Source organism: Amblyomma americanum, chromosome 9, assembly GCF_052857255.1.
Source record: "Amblyomma americanum isolate KBUSLIRL-KWMA chromosome 9, ASM5285725v1, whole genome shotgun sequence".
In the NCBI taxonomy this organism is placed as follows: Eukaryota; Metazoa; Arthropoda; class Arachnida; order Ixodida; family Ixodidae; genus Amblyomma; species Amblyomma americanum.
The window spans coordinates 110,306,178-110,330,051 of NC_135505.1; the positions used below are offsets into that span (position 1 = coordinate 110,306,178).

General features: G+C 42.6%; 1 protein-coding gene across 1 annotated transcript; it reads left to right on the forward strand.

The window, feature by feature from the left end:
• Positions 1–451: 451 nt before the first annotated feature.
• On the forward strand, positions 452–23,484 carry LOC144104047 (A disintegrin and metalloproteinase with thrombospondin motifs 19-like). The gene is made up of 11 exons (XM_077636830.1): positions 452–555; positions 4,014–4,207; positions 4,410–4,505; positions 9,928–9,999; positions 10,716–10,846; positions 13,219–13,268; positions 14,511–14,619; positions 15,382–15,522; positions 15,745–15,892; positions 20,679–20,798; positions 21,706–23,484. The coding sequence occupies exons 1-11, from the start codon at positions 510–512 to the stop codon at positions 21,730–21,732; spliced, it is 1,134 nt and encodes a 377-aa protein (XP_077492956.1). The 5' UTR covers positions 452–509; the 3' UTR covers positions 21,733–23,484.
• The last annotated feature ends 390 nt before the right edge of the window (positions 23,485–23,874 follow it).

A 23,874-nucleotide genomic window follows, 5' to 3' on the forward strand; every position in this document is an offset into this window, starting at 1 on the left:
CGCCTAGTGAGAGATGATTGCATTCTTGTTATGGCATCTTTTTTGAGACGAACGCTAAATCGAAATATTGCTGTTTATTCACTTTTAATTTCTTGACCTGATGGCTGCTGACTTGACTGCAGTGGTCAAGCTTGTCCAGAGCTAGAGACACTAAAGAGCACCGGCCGCAAGTGTGGCCTTTGATCTCTCGAACATCTGACACTCCGGCTGTGTCTGCGTCCATTCTTCTTTCAGCCGCTGACTTTACTCGCCTCAATAGGGTCACCAAGCGTCAAAAACACGTTGGGTAGGTGCATCCTGTAGCTGAAGAACTTTACTCCTGCTGCATGAGCGGTCGTCCAGACATTTCGCTTATGTCGAGAACCGCGATGTTAGTTGTATATAGCAATCGGTCTGACGCGAGAAGCTGCATTGACATTCCAGGCCTCATTCGTCAGTGCGAGGTACAAGCATATAAATCGCCGAATAGCCACACCATAACAACAGTTCCTGCATCTCGCCGGGTTCTAATGGGTCCAGCTGTCGTCAAGTATTTCTCGTTCTGCACACTAATTGGTAAATACCGACTTATTTTATCCCATATTGATTTTAAACACATAGCGTTTTATCGCATGGGGGATATACGGTCGAACCCCACTACAACGAAATTCACGGTGTGGGCTAAAAATTTCGTTGGAACGGAAATTTTAATGTAAAGAAATCAGCCCAACAAGTTAAGATCTGACAGCACTGTTCAAAAGTATTATTTATTTCCAAAAACTTCGGTCATCTTGGCTTGCGTCCTTTTAGTGGACAAGAGCGTCGTGATGCGAGTTTCACACTCTGCCAACAACTGCATCGCGGTGTCGTCGTCATACGCACCAATGAAGCACGAATGGTGTCAAATGCGTCCATCACATGCAGTGCAGATGGCAGGGCTGGTGCATCTTCCGCTGGAAAATCCGTGCAAGTCCGCTGCAACATCTCTCTTTTTTCTGCCGCTGGACGCCGCCCTCCTAATTCGGGACATTTCTTCCAGAGAAAGGAACTTCCGCTTCCTAGACAAAGTCGCCATTCTAGTGTCGATTGCAGCGCACAAGCACGAGTGCAAAAAAACAAAGGCAAACGCACTGCTGCTGTTGCCAGGCTGCTGTGTCCTTTGGCGACGGATTGGTTGCGGCTGTGGCTTGGAAGAAAACGGGAGCTTGCACCAGCGCCTTGTCGCAAGGCAGAAAGCCCGACTGTCATCACCACCAAGGAATGGCGGTCTTCATGTGCGTTTGAATGAGTGGATCAATTGATTCCAGAGAAATTTTAGTGAAACAAAGCAGCGTGGACTTACGGGAGTACAAAGATTGGCGGTGAAATGCTCGTTTTATTGTAAAATAGATTTCTAAACCCAGCTTCGCATAGCAAAAATTTTGTTGAAGCGGAAACGCGCCCCAAAAACGGTTCGTTGTGATGAGAAATCTCTTCCATTACTTTATATGGCGAGCTGACGGGGAATTGGAACTATTTCGTTGAAAATTTTGTTGAAGCGACGTTCGCTGTGGCGGGAAAGTTCGGCTGTAGTAACAAAAAAAAAACAAATTTGTGTTCACAAACGGTAGAATTCGCCAAGCATTCTTTCATTGTTATCGCGACAGGTTCCGCCCATTGAAGTCTGCAAACTGTGGAAGCAGGCCTTTCTGCCACGTGACATCATATCTGTCAACTTTATATTTTGTGTGCGAATCTGCCAATGGAAACAGTAACGAGACCTACAACCGTACCCTGTAAAACAAACTGACCACATCTGGTACTTTCTCACGGATTGCAATACCTCTTAGAAAATTTACGCGAGCAATAACCAGGCACTTGATGTTGAGAGTCCGACAAAAAATCTTCTCGTCAGGGACAAACATATTAAACGATAAAATGCAGACACCGATAATATAAGTTCTGAGACTGACCCTCTGCTTTTCCGCAGGTATTATAGTTACACAGTTATGCACTTTTTTGTTGATACTCTGTCATAGCCCCCACAACAAGCTATGCTAAACAGTTCTGCACTCTAAGTGAGCTGCGCTTGCATCACCGACGACTCGCTTGCGCACTCCAAAGGATGATCAAATTGTGATCATACAGGCAGCTTCAACATGAACAGAATTATCCGCTTTCAACCAATGATTGCTTCATATGTTCCAGTGAACAGTACGGCTTTACTTTTGCTGCAAATGGTTTTCGTCCTCACAGAAAACAACATGAAATGTTTTTAATTTCAGTCAAGAAGTAACAAAAAAATTCCTTCTCAGATGGAAACTGGCTGTTCCCGTTTACAGCGAGAGCTGTTAGGCGCCCGTCCCTGCCTTGAGGATCGCCGTCTTCGGCGTAACCGATGGCGTTCCCGGTGGTCGGCGTAGTGACATCCACCCACCGGGTGGGCGTCATTAACGCACGCACCGGTCATTTACGCACTCATTTTATGTCACGGTCAACCTGGGTCGCATAAGCCTACGGGTCGCTCTGTTTGGAACAGCCGACTGCCAGTGAAGGGTTGCATTACTTGACAACTACACCAGCTATCGCTGAATCTTGCATTACATAGCCGTAGCCGTCTTGTGCTTTTTTTAGCAGCACTTTCAACTTCGACGTACCGTCGTTTTCATACAAACACTTTTAATTACCTGCATTTTTAACTGCCACAAATCCTTCCACGCCCAACCAGCCTTTTTAAACGGCGCAGTATTGGAAAAGTTTTGGCAATGGCTGGTCCTACAAAGGATCAGAGGAAAATCATCCGATTCCAATATTGGGCCGATTACTTGCGCTGCTTCGCGTTGTCGCGGCATCTTCGGCTCCACTCTACGACTCCACTCTCTGCCCATGCATTCTTCGCTTTGCCCTGCTGTCATAAGCTGCATGTTTAAGAAGTGTATGCGACTTCAAAATCCACCAAAAAACAAAAAAATTAGGCTTGTTGTACCCGCTTGTACGCCTTGCTTTTAATGCTGTACCAAAAACTCTTCACTCAAATTGACCGGGAGTACCCTGAAATATAGTTTCGTAAACGGCAGCAGCTGGGGATTGCGATAAAACATTCGAACGATGAACATTTTTGTCTGCATTGTTTTCTGCCTAGATACTCGCCAAACAGAGATTTTTTCTTGCATGTTTTATCTGTTTTGATCGCTTCTGTTTTTCTGCACTTCTAAGGCCATAGGGCGGGGTCAAACATTTTTCTTTTTCAAATTTGTAGATTTTAAACTTCTTCTATGAACTTCTCACTAGATGTGTTAACGAACACCGCATCTCAAAAATTCAGAACCGAGATTGGTGGTTTGGCAAAAAATTCTCAGATTGTCTTGACCTGTAGCATGCCAGTAAGAACACAGTGAAAGTTAATCCAGCCTTCGGCCACATTTTCTTAACTCTGCAGCAATTCTGGAAAATTCACAGCAAAAATATTTTGGACAACAACTTCTCGGGGATGAAATAATAAAAGTATATGGCAGTAGACATCAAATTATTTTAAAATGCGCAGCACATTTCATGTAATTACATCAAAAATAAAAAAAGTTTTGCGGAGAGCCGCATCCTCCTCTAAGTGCTCTCCCCCTTCAGTTGCCGAGGCTAGCACAAATGAAAAAGAAAATGGAGTATTTTTTGTCAGCTATATTATGACGTGAACTACTGCGAACTACAAATATCAGCCAATTAATGTCTTCCGTACAAGTCAAAGTAACGTGAAACACTGCCATTCCTTGAAAACATATACCAAAACAGCAGTTGAGAGAAAGTGTTGGCAAGGCGTGCCCTCACTTTGATGTAAGATGTATCTGCTGTAATGCCAAGAATAGCATTGAATAAAGAAATAACAGCTTTCAAACATGTGCCAAAGGCGGCGAATGTGCTGGCTGCGGACACCATTCTTTCTCCGGCGAGGTCATTATTGCAGAAAAGGCATGACTAGGCTTTCCCTTCGTAGGAAAGCGGTGAAACGCATGTGTGCGAAAAGAAGCTTTACCTTTTTACATGTGCATGTTCTCTCACAGCCATCAGCAGTCAAAAAGCAGCTTTTGAGCAAGACCTTACAGTCGACCCTAAAGTGTACGAAGACCGAGAAGATCAGTCCGAAAAACTGCTCGTCGTGCACGATGGCTGTTTTCTTCAACTAAGAAAAGCATCGGTGCTTGCTGACAGTGTTCTACTCCGAGATGTCACAGAAGACGGTATCAGCGACAGATACGTAAGCATGCCCTACTCCTTCTTAACTGATATGTGCTTAGCAGCTTTGCAGTGTAACTCTGCTTACATAGACGTAGCTTATAGTAAAACAAATGTATAATGTAAAAACATACGGTTGATCTTTACGATGAACCACTGCACAGCTGACACGCCTCTAGCTATCTTTCATTCTGTTTCTCCTCAAATTCGGTGCATGATCACAGGTTGATGGATCTCACTTGGAGAGGTATCTCTACGAAGATACAAGCAAGAAGGCTTCACTCCTACTTAAACCTCAGGCGGAAGGTCATTATCATGTCGTGAGTGGGCCTTTTTGAAACTTTCACTTCCTCTTGTACTGCCATGACCGTGACTAGATCGGCACTTGTCTAGGTTGGACGCTTAAACTCCACACATCGAATTGAACCTGTGGCTTTGACGGAAAGACTGACATCAGGAAGAGGGTCACACAGAGTAAGGAGGATAACTGTAAATGAAGGAATTGACGGTGTGGCCATAGCCGGTGAGCTTCTGCCATTCATTCTGGACAAGCGATTTTTCAAATGAATTTTGTTCATGAACGCAATTTATTTATATATTTTAAGATCCTACTACATCATTCAATGTATCCGCTGGTTTCCTCTCGGGAGGCTTTCGTTTTTTTTTTTTGTTACAAACGTTTTCTGAGGTATTCTTAAGTACTCAATGCGAGCGAAAGGCTAACTTCAAAAGAAATATTTTGCAACACATTGGAAGAATGCACCACTAGATTCAATATCTCTATAAGAGTACCTTGAATATTGCAGAGCTGCTGTCTGTTTGTATCCCGTTTGTTTGTAACCTGTTGTTTATCCCGTCCTATTTTACGGTACTGAGATTTCTACAACCCATGGGCAAATCACGTTCCTGCTTAATTTGTTTTGTGATTAATTTGCTTCCTTAATTTGCTTATTCGCTGCCTACTTGGATGAATAATACCGCTTTGGCTTTTCCTTACGCCACAAACAGCAGCAACTTCATGCCAATGTACTTTCTGCAAGTTCTGAAGATCTTACAAATTAGCCAAGCAATGCAATATTCCAGACAACTTACTCAGACGGAAAATTTTCTGCAAACCTTCTTTCTTAAATCGGTTTTTTGTGGTGTTGATTTTTCACGACACAAGAAAGCAGCTTACGGGGTAGGCTTGTACGAGTGGCGTTCATTAAACATTTCCCCTGACCTACTTTTACTTTTCGCTGGATGCTGAAACTGCGCAGGTACTGTGAGATACGTCTCTTTAGGCTGCATGCCAATTTGCAAATATGAAGTGATAAAGGGCTCTCACATACAGTGACATGAGGCAAGGTGTGATAATGAGCCCAGTGGAACATAGGCCGATCATGAATTTCCTTTACTTGAAAGGCCGCACTACTTTGTCGATGAGCACATCTAGCAAGTTGAGACTCTCACTTTGGAAATTCGCCACGCAGTCATTCGAGACGTAGTCCAGCATGTCAACTTTATTGTGGGGTCTGTATCTGTGTGTGGTATTGTAGAGTCTGTATGTGTTTGGCATGGCAAGGTATGTGCGTGGCATCAAAGGTATCCGCTTTCTGCCACACAATGCATCAGTTCAGAACTCACATACTGCCCAGATGGAAGCACGCTGCTGTGCGTTTGATATTCAACCTACCACGCACTATAAGACTTCCACATCTTTCCAACAATGGAGTCATCTTCGAAGGGCAATCATTTTTCAGATTATCAGATTCTGATCTCCGAAACCAAAATGCGACTTTTGTAGTAACCTGCTTCTACGAACGAGGTGTTTACATTTTCATAACCGATGGATTAGATGAAAGATGGAAGAAATGTGTGTCCCTGGGTGGAACTTCTGCAGGGAACGACAAATAAATTCACTAAGTTTCCTTGGTCTCAGTTGAAAGAAAGTTGGGGAGGGGAAATCTCTATTAAACGGTCCTCGTAGGTGTCTGACATCGTAAGGTCTGTGGGTGTCACATATTCGTTTCAGAGGCTTTGTTGCAGGCATAGTTCTGTGGTTGAGCTATGGAAGACCAGAGAGGTGTAATTGTACAAATATTACATGAGTACAGTGTATAGCAGAGCCAGAAATTGGACGCCTTATTAGCAAGCACAATACGACGGGAAACAACTTGAATACTGAGCGAATATTATTGCGAATGATTCCGGTGACACTAGTACCTCATTTAATGACACCAGCGAAGCAAAAAGATACACTACTGCCCTTATAGATGTAAATGTTACGGTGACTAAGGTAGTTTTGAAGAACGTTTAGCTCATAAACTGTGCGTTCTTTTCAAGAATGTAATCTTTCTGGTGTGCCTTGGGAAAGAACTTGTTAATTATATTTTAGCAGTAACATTTGTTTACCGCATATTTCAGAACCGAACGTGCATCAAGACAAAGTTACTGAGACAGCTGTGAAAAGTGGGTCTCATGTCACTCGTTCGCATATATTTAGAAAATCTCGCCAAAATTCGCACCGCATTGCGGGATTCAGCGACTTGCCAAAGAACTTTACATTAGAGTTATACTTTATCAGTGACTTCAACCACACGACATATTTTAAGGACCGAAAAGAGCATGACGAGTATGTATTGGTATTCGTGCACGCGGTGAGTACAATTAATTCCCTCTAATTTCCTCACTGAACATCTATAAAATGTTTCTGTGTTTACAGAGCCCTTGCTTGCTGCTGTTTAATGTATGTGAAGTTTAATTCCAAAAATACAACGTTTTTCAAAGGCCCGTAAAACATAAAATGAGTGCTTTTCTTAATGTTTCTTTTTTCTGCATGTAGAGCAGAATTCTTAGCATCCGATTTTCTCAACTTACCCACCTACTCTAACGTTGTGATTGGCGAGTGATGAGGAGAATAGGCAAGAATCCTTTAAAATATATAGCGCGCACAAAGCTGAGTAGCCAATTTTTGCAATATTCCTGGGTGTAGGTTAGCCTATAAACGGAATGCTTGTAAAAAGGCACGGATCTAGCATTGCCAAGAAGCAGCGAGCTAGCAGGCCTGAAAGTAATCATGATAAACATGTTCTCAAAATTATAATTTCCGTATTTTTTGCGCACAATTAACCGCACAAGAAAATCATTTTTGCCCAATTATTATGCGAGCGGGTAAGAATAATTTGATAGGCGTCTTGTCGTCACGTATCCCTTCACAGTAACTTTGGAAGCAGCTGCATTTGTTTTGATTTGATTTGGTTGATTTATTTTCTCTACAGAGAAAATGGAGCAGGAGTTAAAGGCACATGGCCTAACAGAGGCTCCTGCCCCAGACAGCGAAACTCGGCATTCAGTGTACACTGGTCATAAACCTTACATACATATACAATAGTGGTCAACCCAAGAATCAGCATGATAGTACAAATGCATATAAGAAATGCAGAAATACTAAATATTTACAACGAACTTTTTGCATCTACATTCAAACAGGCTCCCGCGGTCAGTTTGTTCACCGAAATCCAAGCAGTTAACGTTTAGTCGCCATAGTTTTTGCAGTGTTCAATATCAGAAAGATGTCCTTGCTCCTTACTACTCAATATACTCACTACTCAGCTCAATCTCTGTAGTTACCTAAGGACAGTGACGGCCCGCGTGAAACACTTGACTGGTTTGACGGCATGGCTGCGTAAAGCAACCAATTCAAGAGTACCTAACCAAGAAGAAAACAATATTGCGTAAAGCAATGTGCGGTGCCGTATTATGGGATTCGGTAACTGAAAGTGAAAATGGGGCAGCCTTCAGTTTTACCTGCTGCTAGACGCCGTTGGCAGACATGCTGTACGCGACACCTGCACTACATAGGCAGAAATTGCCCACTGAATTCTACTTTAGTTTTGTGGGATTTAACGACCCAAACCCACTCAGGATATGAGAGACGCCTTAGTGGAGGGCGTCGGATGATTTCAACCTCCTGAGGTTCTTTAACGTTCACTGGCATCGCACAGTTCACGGGCCTCTAGCATTTCGCCTTCAACGAAATGCGACCGCCACGGCCGGTATCGAACCAACGTCTTCCGCGTCAGCTGCCAAGCGCCATAACCACTGAGTCATAGCTGTTGTCATCACTGACTTCTGTGCATAATCACGCTGGTTCAGTTGGATATTTGAAGCTATCTCGCAACACTAGCATGCTACCACAATTGCACGAAACGAACCAGTGTAGGGAATACAAAAACGTCTGCGTATATATTCATGCTTAAAATACGCTAGTTAATTTCTTGGACGAAGAATTATTGTATGCTTGAAGTAATTAACGGAGTGGAAACGACAATCAACCTCCGACTTTGTGTAGATCTGGTCACGCAACCTAGATACTAAAACGTATTTTTGTGTTTCTCATCATTGGCTCCAAAAATCCTCAAAGTCAAATTTTGAGCACTGTGAAAGCATATACCATATCGCGCGATTGTCAAATTGACCGTCTCTACTTGTGCACCGCGAACTAGCAAACTTTAATGGCCTAATGCTGCGTCTAGAGTCTGTATTTTTATGCTGTTTGAAAAGGTGTCTTATAGAGAACATTTTATTACTGTGTGGTTTCTTCGGGTTGATTTTCCGCTGATTATTTTTTGCGCCTCTTCCTGATTATGATTTATTTGTGTGATAGTTGTGGTGTGCATCATTGTGCGATGATTTTAGGTACAAAATCCGCTTTATGTAAAAGTACATGTACACCTGCTGCATCATTTCGGCGATGATCGCTACTTTAACAGACGCAGGTTTTTTATATTATGCAGCTATAGATATGCAGTATTTACCTGAATGCAAAAGGCCACAACCTTTCCAGAAAACCCACCTTACAATGGTGTTTAGATCAAGTTTCACGTACTCGACATCAGGAGGTAATTTTTGAGACATTTTCCAGACACGCGGGTTTTTGTTTTTGGCGCTGCTTGCGCACCAAGCACACCAAGCGCATCGTAAGAGAGTTTCTTCGCACTTATTGTAATTAGCAGAAATCTTTTAATTCGACGGGAGTGACAATAGGACCACCTTTCTATTCACACTGCAGGGGCTCTGCCGGCATAGTTAAGCCGTGGACTGTGACCCATACATCTGCGTGGGGTTTCCCGTAGCGTCACAAGAAGCATTGTGACATAGTTTTGCACCTTCTTGCCATTGGCTTCCTGAATATTTATATGCTTACCTGTCACAATCAAACCTCTTCGTGCGCTCTATTCGTGGGCTTTGGCACCTTATACACGATTAGTTTGACTTTGTTATGTGAAGTCTAGAGGCGAGCATGAAAAGTGCGGAACTCTGATATACGTCTCCCGCATAGCTTTCCGTTATAATGACATTCCTTAGGGTGTTGTGCAGTCTAAATTCTTCAAAGAAGCTCAGAAGCGCAACATCGAATTTGATGCCAGCCTTTACATCATACACCACTATTAGAGCTGTCTTCCCTCACTGCTCACTCAAAAAAAATCATAGAAACTTGTGTGCTCTGCTCGCCTCGCCAGTTCGCATCCAAGGCACCGCGAAAAGTTTGTTCGATTTTTTTCTGTAATAATCAATAAGGTTTCTTAAGCGATGTGAATATTGTTTATGAACTTCATGAAAGGCTCGCTAAGGGGCGTTGGCGCAAAATGTTACTGAACATTACGAACATTAAGTTACTGAACTAGTGTTTGCTATGACAAGATGTATGCGGGGAATAAACCAATCCCTTTGTGCTTAACAGAGACTATCTACTTCCAGATGAGCCTGCATCTCCAGCAGCTAAATCCGAAAGGATTTGTTGTCTTAACAGGAATTGAAAAGACCTACGACGTGAGCATCTTCATTTTCAATATTGCTCTTTTCGCCAAACCTACCCTATTTGAAGGGAAATATTTGTCCTTGCAATGTGCAGCCAAGCATTGGAAGTGGGAAGGGAATACGCCTACGTAGACCAGGTGTGACGGCAGATCAGGACCACGAGAGTGAAATATCTAGGAGAATAGGAATGCAGCCGAGTTAGTTTGGCAGGCAGTCTCAGCTGACAAACAGCAGCTTATCAATGTCCTTCAATAGATAAATGTTTAACAAATGCATAATACGGGGGTTCACCTCTGGTGCAGACACATGGAGCTAACAAAATAGCTCGACTTATACTGAGGACAACGCTGTGAGCTATGAAAAGCAGAGTGATAGGAGTAAAGTTGAGAAATATGAAGATAGCAGGAACGGTCAGGGAACAAACGCAAGTTAATAATATCGCTGCGTAAATGAACAATCAGAAGTGCTATGGGCAGGGAATGTAATGGGAAGGAAATATAACCGATGCCCTTTTTGGCAAACAATTGAATTCCAAGTTACGGCAAGCATAGCGCGGTGCCTCAAAGGGAGGCGCACTGAAGAAATCAGGAAGTTTGAGGAGATAAGGAGGCCGTAGCTGGCGTAGAAGAGGATGAATTCGGGGTACATGGGAGAGGCCTTTGTTCTGCAGTGGTCGTGCCTAGGCTGATGATTATGTTGACGACGATTTGACATTTTCGTGTTTGCAGAAAAAGGACCCTTATCTGAAACTCAACAGTGAAGGCAAAGTCCTCGGCCTTGCAACATTGAACAATCTCTGGCGCTTTCTTGCAATAAACGATGCAATGCGACGATCAGACGCGGTCTATTTAGCGACATCGTAAGTCACATCTTGATTTTGTGCCAGTTTGGAAGCTAATGCATTTTGAAAACTTTTGTACACTGCACTTTGCCCTGCTGTGTCGGCATGATTGCAGGTAGAGGCAAAAACATTTACTTTTTGTCGAAGCAATAATGAAAACTGAGCATTTATCTAACAGCAATATTTAGCGAACTCTTCGTGTTTGTATGCGACCATGCTATCGGGCAAATCGGGGGAAATCATGGCTTCTTAACTAACTGATGTACTGTCTTTTTCATATGTTATCAAGGTGCATGGTTTGCTTCCTCGCCCTTTATTACAGCATTTATGGTGCCACTTTTATACTTAGGGGAGCTCGTCCTCAGCTTTCAATATTTTTTCTCAACATTTGGTGTACGTCAAGTGTTCCATTATACGCCTGAGAAGCAAATCGTGCAGCCTGGCAACTTTTGGTAAAGACGATACATTAGGACTGAAGAGTAGTTCAGACCATTTTTTTCGTTAGTATGTTTGATATAGACCTCCTCACGAACCTCGCGAAAGATTTTCTAGGCGGTGGAGAGAGAGTGGGGGAGCTATTTCTTTTGCTACGAGCAAAGCTTGGTGCCCAATATGGTGGCGCCAATCAACCACTTTGGAAACGTGTATAGCAAGGAGCGGAATATTATGAAAACGACATATAATTAAGATCTGGCTAAAGGTTATGAATATAAAACAATAACTTAAATAACTGATGTAACTTGTTTTGTTACGATATACATATTTCTTTCAATTGGTTAACCTTATTTATTGAGGCAAAAATTTATTTCTAATATCGGGAATTCACAGAAGTAATCGTCATTAATACCTGAAGGCGGTGAACTATCACTGAATGAAAGAAACATAAAGAAAATGCAAATTTAACAGATTGATTATTCGTGGTGTGTGATGAAAATTATTGAAATTCATGCTACTCACAAAAATCCGCGTTTACCTTACTACAAGGGCAACATGTGATGGAAATCATCAGTTCAAAAGTTCTCACGTCCTCTGAATGTGTACGGTTTAAATTAAAAGGCAGGCAAACTATTTTGTGCCCAAAGAGAAACTGCGCAATGTATTGAGGAGACAAAGTTTTAAAAGTCTCGATTTTTTTTTCACTACATATCTTACCTTCATAGCAAGGCAAGTTGCTGGTCGAAAAGCATGAAATCTATACAATTAGCTAGAGCGCGCTCAGCTCTTAAGTACCTGTTTCTTAATGCTGGCGATTCATAAACCGTGCCAACAGACATGAGGACGTAAATGCGTGACAAGCCTCCGTTCAAAAGTGAGAGGAAAGTGCTTGACGAAAAAGAACCAAAAAGAGCCTATAAAACTCGTGATCTTTTTCCTGGAAAGACTCAGCATGTTTCATCGCTGCCTTGGCTGACATCATGTTGTATTCTAGCATTCGCCAACACAACCGTATTTCTGCATAGCGTAGCTTAAAAATACAGCTCTAAACAACAGTGGTAATTACGTAGGAGATACCTTTGCTAAAAGCTCCTGAATCCTGGACTTTTAATTTTCGTTTAAATACCCGCGGTGCGTGAGAATACAATCATATGGTATGCGCTTTTAATACTCTTCAGTATTTCTATTGATCGGCACAACCCACGAAAAATGACGGCTTTGTCAAAGGTGCAAGCTGTTATATTGCATACAGTGTCCATATAACTATTTGTACTAGGTGGTGGTTCTTAATTTATTTACAATTCTCCCCAAAACAAGCTTTGATACCTGAAGGCAACAACTGCCTGAGAGCACACAAGGACTTAGTGGACGTGACCAATTTAAGTGCATTATACTTGAAACCTAAATGCGTAGCAAATAAGCATTGGTTATTTCTGATAACTCGTTCGTCAAACTCAATAAAGTCCAAAACAACTCACAATATGGAGCGCCAATCTTTAAGACCAACCAAAGTGGATCACTAATAAAGTTTATTTCGCCAGGATAGCATGAAATATATTAGAAAACGGGCGCAAACACACCTGTAAATGTAATGAATTAATGACCTGATCTTTTATTGCCCGTAATGAGTATTTGAGGAGCACAGCGCCTAAAAAACTATTACCGGTTCTTAATTGAGTTTGCTTCGCATATCAGGCATGCTCACTAAGTTCAAGTATACCGCCTAGCCAACATACTGTTCATTGGACTTGGCGCGGAGCATTTATAGTTGTTTTGCTAGCTTCGTAATTTCTACTTTCGTCTTTCTTTTGTGTTTTCTGTCTTCATTGCTTTTCTTCTTAATATGTAGCAAAATTATATGTGCTAAACTACCACACAAATGCCTAATGGAAAACATGTAATTCGATGCATTAATGACAACTTCGTTCTCTTTTCACAACTCTCCGCTCTTTCAGGCGAGACATCGTTCGGGAGTCTAAGGATGGCGTGAACTCGCGGTTCTTAGGTATGCACTTATCAGATAAAATCACGCAGTAATCTGTTTACATAATAAAATACACAGGGGCAGCTGGATATATATGGGTTAGTTCAGAAGCCTTCCTACCCTGTTTATCAACATGACCGAATGTCATCTGCATGAAGACGTATACTCTTGTGTCGTCCTTATCCCCAAGGCGGATTTCAGTGTGTACGTGTCATGCTAGCCATCATCTAAGCCCGTCACCAGTCGCATTTCATGCCTCGGAGTTAAGTTTCACAAAACATTATTTTCTTTATTCGCCGCATGTTGCGTATCATTAACGTGTCGTCGAGTTCATCCCCTTTGTTTGCCATCACACATTTAGGCCTGGCGGAGTCCCAAGTGCATCCCTCGAGGCAACAGCGACGCATGAGACATGCGTTTGGTCGAGGCCGATACTTGTATTCTGAGGTCATTAACCCACGCGATTGGTTCTAAGTCTAAACGAGCTGGTCTTGTATTCTACCACTTTGCTCGGAGCCTGATGAACCTGAGTAATTAAACGGCTGAGCTGTACTGCATAATGCCTTCGCATGCCTGAAAGTGGCTCAAACATAAGCCGCTTTGCTTTTGTACGTGTCAGTGTCTGTACGCATACGCATGTACTCTTGTGCTAGATTTTCTGTCGCTTTTTAGCGACATCTGTTAAGTGTCTGTTCCCACGTTTCGCTTCGGTGTCGTAGTAGTAGTAGTAATATGAGTAGTAGTTATAGTAGTCGTCGGGTTGTTAGTAGTAGTAGTAGTTTTAGTAGCGGTACTAGTAGTAGTAGTAGTAGTGCCTGTGGTATTGGTTGTAGTAATAGTGGTAGTAGGAGTATGAGTAGCTGCGGTATTGGTCGTAGTAGTAGTAGTAGTTTTAGTAGCGGTACTAGTAGTAGTAGTGGCTGTGGTATTGATTGTAGTAATAGTGGTAGTTGGAGTATGAGTGGCTGCGGTATTGATCGTAGTGGTAGTAGTAGTAGTAGTAGTAGTAGTAGTAGTAGTAGTAGTAGTAGTAGTAGTGGTAGTAGTAGTAGAAGTAGTAGTAGTAGTAGTAGTAGTAGTAGTAGTAGAAGTAGTAGTAGTAGTAGTAGTAGTAGTAGTAGTAGTAGTAGTCAGAGTAATCTGTGGGTGCGTTGCCGTTTGAAGCACTCCAAATTTAAGTTTTAGTGAGTTATTATCCTATGCAAGCGCTTGCTCAATTTTCGACGCATAGAAATATTAATACCCCATTTCCATAACATACAGGATTTGCCGTCCCGAAAGGGGTCTGCAGAGCGGACCAATTCGCTGAAGGTGAGGACAATCCAGGGACATTTTCAGGACTACCAACTGCTGTACACGAGATAGGACATATGTAAGTACCGTGCAAGGACACTCTTCAAGGTGACCTATCGCATGCACGCGGGGCCGTAACTATCATCTTCTCCCCAATAGTTACGGCTCTCTAAGTTCATAATGATTTCTGATAAAAATAACGATAATAAAGTTTAAAGAGAGATAGAGAGGTTGAGCCTTCACAAAGCCCGGTTTAATGCCCTTTATACAAAGTGAGGACGAAGGATTAAAAGCTTCAAACAGGAATAGATAATAAGGAGTACAGATTACCAAGCCTACATGTACCCATTGGTACGTGTCTGTATTGGACAATAAAAACAGCAAAAAGCATCCGATTGCGTCAGTGTATATAATATGCCAAATCTGGGGCTTTCAAGTACTTAAGTAGCACCAGGGTGGTCATCTATGCCGGCAACATATCAGTTCGCAGTTTCAAAATCCTGAGGGGATGGGATCTTAAACAGTTCACTGACTGCCTGGACATAGAACAAATCGCACGACATCGAAGTGCAAACCACTGCAGAAGGCATCTTGAAAAGTGCATTCCTACTTGCAGTGATGGAAGGTGCAAGAATCGACTATCGTAGTGATTTCGTGCTTTGCCCCAGGTTAGAAGCTGACTGTGCCAGTCGGACAAGCACACTTCGTTAATTTTCTTGCATATTCCCCTTGGCAGCTTTCTCCGTTCATGAGCTGCTTTAGGTGCTGTTGCTTGAATGTCATGAATGTCAATGCCTGAACCGCCTGCACGTGTAGCAACTGACCAGCTCTCATCCTACAGGCTGGGTTGCAGTCACGACGGTGAAAATGACGCCACTGCATGCCCACGTGAGCGGGGCAACATAATGAGCCCACACGCTACAGGAGATCGAAACTATGAGTTTTCTGCATGCAGCAAGCGTGCAATATCTAAATTCTTGAGGTAAGTAACCAAGGGAGCAGAGTGGTATACCGGTTTTTCCGCATGAGCAAGACAACGATAATTTCGGTGTTCAATCAGTACCAATTAACCTTCATGCCTCTTGTGTTACATAAAGAATATGTACAATGTTAGATAGAGCGAATTTCAGGTTCAAAAATGCGGGCCCTTAGATTTTCATAAGCGATATACAGTTTAAAAAAAACTTCTATTTTTTTTTTTTAGGGAGCGATCTTCAGCTTGCTTGAGGAGGAAAAATGTGCAACACATTCCTTTCTTGACAAACGTCACGATGCAATCGGGAAGTGTGCTGAATGGATCACGGTACTGCCGAGCCTTCTTCCCGAACCACAGGAATTTCACTCATAATGAGGTAAATAATAACAGATTTTTAAAGAATAGAAAGAATAGAACAATATTTCTTGTTAAAAAATATTTATTTGTGTACAATAAACACAGCCACATCAGGTCTGCATCAGCTGGGTTACACAGACATGTTTAGAAACGGAAAACAGCAAAACGCAAGATTAAGGACTCGTTTCCATGCATATGGAATCTTTCAACAATATGAATTTCAAGTCAAATATCCTATAAGAGTATAGTACGATTTAAGAGTCGTTAATGAGCAATGCCGTTCGAAACTGATGCACAGTTGGGACTCGAGCTGGCTTGTTTATGGCTGCTAGAAACGACGCCAGAGCAACGAAATAACGGACAAAAAGGCGGCTCATGGCTTTTCATTTTTCTCGTTGCGTTGCCGTCGTTCCTCGCAGCGTTCAAAACCATTCACGTGGCATGCAAGGCTACGAGGATAAATGTTAAAAACAGATGCTATTATAGATATATTTTAAAGCACACGCTTGTTGATTTCGCACATACTTCATCTGAGCATTGTTGTTGTGCGACTTGAGTGTTTATTGTTTGGTTTCACGGGGTTTAACTTCCCAAAGCGACTAAGGCTATGAGTGACGTCGCAGTGGAGAGCTGCGGATAATTTCGCTCGCCTGAGCCCTTCGACGTCCACTGACTTCACACAGTACACGGCTTCAAGCTTTTTCCCCCCCATCGAAATGCGACTACCGTGGACGGGACCGAACCCGCGTCTTTCTGCTCAGAACCCGAGCACCATCACCACAAAGCCCAAGCGCCGGCTTTATAGAAAGGTAATATTAATGTAGATCAAAATAAGTGTACTAAATCAGGTAAACTGCCATTCTAATACTAAGTAGTACTTCTTTCCCATTACTTCGCTTCTAATCAATAGCTATAAATGCTGTTCAAATGCAGCAGAAATCTACAATTTCTGGGTATAAAAAAAACAGATTGTCTGTTTCAAAAAGCATCCTTTTTGGGCTGTGACTACACTCCAAAGATATTGCTTACATAGCAGGAAAGCAGCCAAAATTTGCCACATGAAACCTATGAAGTAGATCTAAATACACAGCTTTTCAAAATTCGGCAAACAATATGTTCGCCTGATTTATTCGAAAATTTATTTTCTAGATTTTGGTTTTAGTGAGAAAACGTGTACTGTAGAACACGGTGTAAAAATTTGAAAAGCCTGCCATATAATTTCAAAACATGGTGTTTGTAAATAGGGTTGAAACGTGTCTTGAGCATCTTTTCTTCATTCCTATCTACCTGAAGAAGTAAAAGCATTTCTATATTTGCAGTAATTACGCAAATCCTCTAATTGATACTGTTTAATTTTGTTCAGTGCATCCTTTCTTGAATGTTCTAAGAGACAGGCATCTCCGACAACTATTAAAAGGCCTACATAATTTACGCTCATTTATCTGCCATGCAGATATTTTCTACAAATATCTTGGAAAGTATTATTTTTGTTAAACGCTCTTTTCTCTAATCCTCCTAAGTATTCTGTTCTAACCATCTCTCCAACGAACTCTCCCACAATTTTCTCTCCTATTAGAAAGCGCGTGGAACTACGCTTGCAGTGAAGATTATTTATTTCAATCGCTGTATAGACCGTTTGAAAACTGCGAGAGATGCGCGTTGTTAGAGCGCCACCAGCACCTCAACCAAAAAATGCGTCATGCTTCTTGATGTTATTACTCCGGAGTCCTTTCTTGCTTCCGATTATATGGCGTTATGTAAGAGTGATTGGGATGAACAAGTTAAAGATTTAAAGCAGAAAACAGCCGTTAATTTGCTGATCACATCGCGACCTAACAGCGGCATCCCTGCTAAGGTATTCATGGAAAGAACCTCACATCCTTAGCGACCTGAAGAGAGTACATTGCTTCGCTTAAATACGCTTACGACAATTTGGAACAGTTCAAGAAAAATCAAGAGCTTGTAATATTTGACAAGATTTTTTATGTAATATCTATTGTCGATACCTAACGGCTGCATGCATACCCAAAAAATGTGGACAAAAGCATTTTTGAGCGGGAAACCGTTCATGACCGAAGTTTTTTTTTTATATACATTGTAAGATTTCACTAAGACATCAATATAACCACATATCACTGCAATGTAGATGTAGTCCCGTATTTTTTTCTATTAACGTTTTCGATATTATCGAAAGCGTTCCCCATAATAATAATAATTGGTTTTGGGGGGAAAGGAAATGGCGCAGTATCTGTCTCATATATAGTTGGACACCTGAACCGCGCCGTAAGGAAAGGGATAAAGGAGGGAGTTCCCCATTGTTTTTGTTTTTTTTATGGCCGTCTTAACTGTACTATGCGAACGATAGGAACACGTTAAAAGAAAAATTTGCTACCAGTCAGAGAAATGAACCATAACAATATCTTTCAACTTTCCAATTTTCAATTTTTTTTTTCGAGAACGTTGGACAACCTGTGCCATTTAAAAGCAATTATCACGAGCGGCAAAATAACTTAGACTTTTATGGGTACACATTCACTTAATTGAATTGGAGCCTTCTGAAACTTTTGAAAACAGAAGCGTAGCACTGCTGCATTCTGCTTGAACAAACCACTAGGGCCTAAACTTCTTGTCTAAAGAAGAAGCTGCAAAATAAACCACGGAGATTGAAGCCCCTTTTGTAGAAGAAAAAAGTAAAGCAGCCCCGAGACGGTAAACACTTTAAACTGGATCAGAAGACAGTATCGATTTTCAAATTGCCTAGAGGAAGTTGAAAGGATAATATGGAGCAGGAAGGGACGCTATTTGCTTTGAAAGAATAGCTCGCGCTCTGCTAGAGCAAAAAGTAGTCTCCAATAGAGAAATCTAGCCGGTGACTGCCGAAAGTTGGTAGACTCGATAAAATAAGGAATATTACCTTAGCCCCGTTGACAGTGACCGGTGCCTGGCACGGATCAATGGGGCTCATTTTAAGAGGAAGTTCATCCCGATAGGACGTAATCCAGCCGGCTTATGATACGGGCGGCAGCGCTTAACGGCGGGTTTTAAGAAAGCAAAAGCCGTCGAAATCTTTTACAACAAAGGGACACTAGCATCACAATAGGGAAATCACGGCGTCATTCTGTAGTCTAGACGACTGAAGCAATCCCGAACTAGCCGCCGCAACCCTGGATCCAGCTCCCAGTTTCCCTCCGGCCTGCCATCAACCACCTGAAGATCAATCGACCATGCACAACCAACTCCCCAACCTCCACCCTGCACAAGGCCCCCACCCGGTGAAGCCAAAATAGCCATACCCAGCAATACTAAGCAAAAGGATTTTTGAACGGGAAACCATTTATTAACGCAATGTTTTCATATGATGCATGATTTTACTATCACAATCAACATATCTACCGACTATTCGACCGTAATCTTGAATATTTTCTTGTATTAACGTTTCTGCTGTCGTCAAAAGCGTTTCCCATTGTTTTTTTTTTATTGGAGCCTTAACTGTTCTTATGCGGCGGGTAGAAACACTTTAAAATGATTTTTTACATATCAGAAGAACTTTCAACAAAACTAAAAGTATCGTCAATTTTCCAATAATAATAATAATGATAATTGGTTTTGGGGGGAAGGAAATGGCGCAGTATCTGTCTCATATATCGTTGGACACCTCAACCGCACCGTAAGGGAAGGGATAAAGGAGGGAGTGAAAGAAGAGAGGAAGAAGAGGTGCCGTAGTGGAGGGCTCCGGAATAATTTCGACCACCTGGGGATCTTTAACGTGCGCTGACATCGCACAGCACACGGGCGCCTTAGTGTTTTTCCTCCATAAAAACGCAGCCGCCGCGGTCGGGTTCGAACCCGGGAACTCCGCATCAGTAGTCGAGCGCCCTAACCACTGAGCCACCGCGGCGGGGCATGTTTCAAAATATTTGTCCTGAAATTGCTTGAATTCCCACGCATTGGGAATGCTAGCTGTAATCCAGAAGTACCAGAGAACTCCCCCTACCATCCCCTAACCCTATTGCTTTACCCCCCCCCCCCCCCTTGCTCGACACATCTCACCACCCGCTCCCGGAAGCTCCACCTGCACCCGCCACTCATTTACCCGCCACCTCCGCTCACCTTCAACCTCCCGAAAAGATGGGTCGCTTGTTCGAAGAACCGGGCTGCCAGATTCATTTGTTCCGACTACTCTTATCACACTAGCATCGCAACACTAAAATCTCAGCTTCATCTCCCCACGCTAGCCTACCGTCACAAAATCGGCCTTCTTTCCTTCTACCATAGATTTTTTTCACACATTAATCACGATGCCCCCCGTATCACGCACGCTCATCGGATATCCTGTAATTCCCACCCTAATGCCTTCAACCCTGGGCACTCTCGCAATGTAATTTTTCAGCAGCTTTTTTTTTCCCTGAGAGCAGCCAACGACTGGAATGGCCTTCCATCCGATGTTGTAAGCATCGTCAATCCCGTTCACTTCAAATATGCCTTTGAAAATCTTCTGTATCCGAAATAATACAATTTTTGCAGCCGACCCCTCATTTAATGTCTCTTGTGAACCTTTGATGAATAACAAATAAATAAGAGCATTCATTAGAGTAAATTCGTCAAAGCATTTACCGAGAGTCAATCCACCTTCTTTTGCAGTTGTGGAAGGTAATGTCTAATTGATTCGTAAATTTGTTTCTGCACCCGATCAACTGCCCTCTTCCATCGATGTCGCACTTCTCACGCCCAAGTGTTGTCTGGTCAATCTAGACAAATTAAAGGCTTTTACTTAATGTTTAGGTTAATTTTGGTGCATTTTTTAGGGGAAAGTTCAAGAAAACTGCACATTTCAATGCCCGATCAGAGGAAAGAATGGAGAGCTGAAGTATGCAGTTTTATTTGCTCCAGACGGGACACCCTGCGATGACAGAAACCGTGATAAGGTAAGACACTCTTATGCAGAGGAGACTAATCTGCGGCGCTACAAGAGCAGTATTCCTGATACACCCTAACGTGCACGCACGTTTCAGCTGACATCTTCCCGACAGATTTGCAATGGTAGTCTACTGTCCAATTTAGTCAATTAAACTATGAGCTAGCGTCTGAATGAGGATGCGCGCGAGTGATTGGATACGTCTAGGTATTTTGCACTTTCTTCTTTCAATGGAATTGTAAACGATGTTGTGAGGTTAGCATGCAGTGAGGTTAGCATGCATTTAGTTAAATGCGAAGACAACAGGAGTGCAAGGAAGAGCGAAACAGAACACAAAGAACGGCTAGGATACTTTGTTGTGGCAGAGCAGACAACTTTATAATTGCAGTGTTTCCGCATAACACTGCCTTTTAGAGCTTAGTTTCTTTTCGGTGCTTCTCATTGGAAGCGCATTAATACGGCATTTGGTAGCCTCTAAAAAACAATTATGAATCTTTATTTTACGTTCTGCTGACTCGTATGACCCGCCGCGGTGGCTCAGTGGTTAGGCGCTCGGCTACTGATCCGGAGTTCCCGGGTTCGAACCCGACCGCGGCGGTGCGTTTTTATGGAGGAAAAACGCTAAGCGCCCGTGTGCTGTGCGATGTCAGTGCACGTTAAAGATCCCCAGGTGGTCGAAAATATTCCGGAGCCCTCCACTACGGCACCTATTTATTCCTTTCTTCTTTCACTTCCTCCTTTATCCCTTCCCTTACGGCGCGGTTCAGGTGTCCAACGATATATGAGACAGATACTGCACCATTTCCTTTGCTCAAAAACCAATTATTATTATTATGACTCGAATGAGGCCATTGTTGGTGGAAAGAAAAGAAAATGTACCACTCGAACTCACAAAGATTTTCACTTCTTCATTACAGAAATGCAGGTACGGGTTTTGCATGTGAGGACGTCAATAAATATTGCCCTTGAAGGGTAAGATTTCAACATATCAGCGTCTGTGCTTCACTAAAGCTTACAGCAAATCTAAATATTTTTTTACAAATTTCCATGCTTGATTACAAGAGTCGTCAAAGTGATTCAGAGTCAAAGTTAACGAGTCTAAAACTTCAGCTCCCGTTTGGGAGCCGCACAAGATTCAAGACTGCATAGCATTTTCATAAAATTCTCTGGTTCTTTCTAGTTAAGCCCATAAACCTTCGAGAGCGGCGCAGGATGTGGCACCTTTAATCGAATTGGCAGCTTTGACTGCAAGCTCTGGCGACCTGGCCGACAATTACGCTCTTTTGTAGATCATGTCATGCACGAAGACACAAATCAACGCCCTGCACTGCATGACGAGGGTATGGACTGGTATCACTGCATGACAGCACTTGGACTATTTTCTTTGTCATGGTCTTGTGTTAATGCATGAGCACAGCGCAGAATTCGTCAAAAGTCACCTTGCTAAAACTGCTGCTTCCCTTACAAAAATGTCCTACAATCTATTCTACCGGGTGAATTTTTTTTATCTTCTGATCATTTTTCTTTTAAAAGCTTTGAGAGGCACGTTGGAGTGGTATCTGCACGTAGATAGTACAGCGAGGCGGACATTGCGCACCTGATGTGGCTCAATAATTTTATGACGAATTAGCTGAATTCGACTAAAACTTCTTTATTCTAATTTTAGGGGCCAGGGTTTTATTGTGGAACTGAAAGCAGTCATCAGCTAAGGAGAGCTTTTTTTAAATTTTCTGAATCGGCATTGTAGTTTGAAATATCGCACGTCAAAAACATGCACTTGTAGCCTCGTTCAGTTGGCTTTCCCGCATTTTAAATATTGCTCGCCGTTTCTTAAGCACGAAAAAGGAATGCCCCTTCCGTCATTGGTGATGAATATGAGGAGCTGAATTTATTTCGACAATATACGATACGCAGCAACGCCATTTAATAAATCTACAATGCTGGTAAGCCAACTCAACTAACCTCAAAATGCTTGACTTGGGCCTTCGATATTTTTAGCCACATAGTCAGATTGAATCATTCAAAAACACGTTCACCTTGAACGGTGGCGCCCTTGAGTTTTGCAGTATGACACTGCCCTCAAATTTATAAGTTTATTAGGCAATTTTAGATATTTATCCGTATAATTATTCATCCATATCAGGTATGTAATGTGCGTGCTGCTGTAAAATCCACGGGTACAAACCGCTCCGGTGTATCTTCCATTTTGTTAGTAAAGATCTCTAAGGGTTAAAAAAATTACAAGGTATATTAAGTCCACAAACATAAGTCAATAAAGTATATAGGCTTTCTATGCACAAATCATATCGGCTAGTTTATGGAGAATGTGTAGATATATGGCAATACACTATTAGTACACTTCTGTCTACAAACAGTTCATGGCGAAAAACCCATTGGCAGCTGTAAAATTAGGGGCCTCCGCCCTGGGGAGCCATTTTCAGTGAGCTGTCAGAAGACGCACAGTGTCAAACAGGTGCCAGCGTGAAGCCATCTTCCTAAGCATCGCAATGGCGGATGCGTCATCAAAGCACGAGCCTTCCTATGTCCGCGGATAAAGGGCTTCGATCTCCAGTAGCCTTGGCGAGGCGGGCGCTCTGTTCGTCACTAATCGGGTCAGCATGGCTGGGGAAGAAACCATCTCTCCTGTGTAGAACGCTTGCGGAGAAAATACTTTCCCAAGCGGACTGACCTGTCTGGAAACGACTCGGTGACTAACAACAGCGGCTGTCGCCTTCAACTTCCCAGAAGTTCTGCGGTTCGAAGATGGTGGCGTGACTAGGCGCGCTGCTTCAGGCTACTCGTGGTCAAGGAGTGATCCAGCCAGAGCCGGTTATCCATGCTACTGCATTTCTCGCCTGCATAATCAGGAGGCTGAGACAAATCGCCCTCGCCACCGGAAAAGCAGCGAGAGGTCAGCAGTATCGCCTACTGCGATGGATGGTTCCCCAGATCATCAAGAGGGAAGTCTTGATTGGACACTGATTAAATGCATATTCCTCCACTGGAAATCTACGAATGACCAACGCTACTGTTAAGTGGCCGGATGACATGTGTGCTGCAACCTGCCAAACTCTCTGATTTTTACT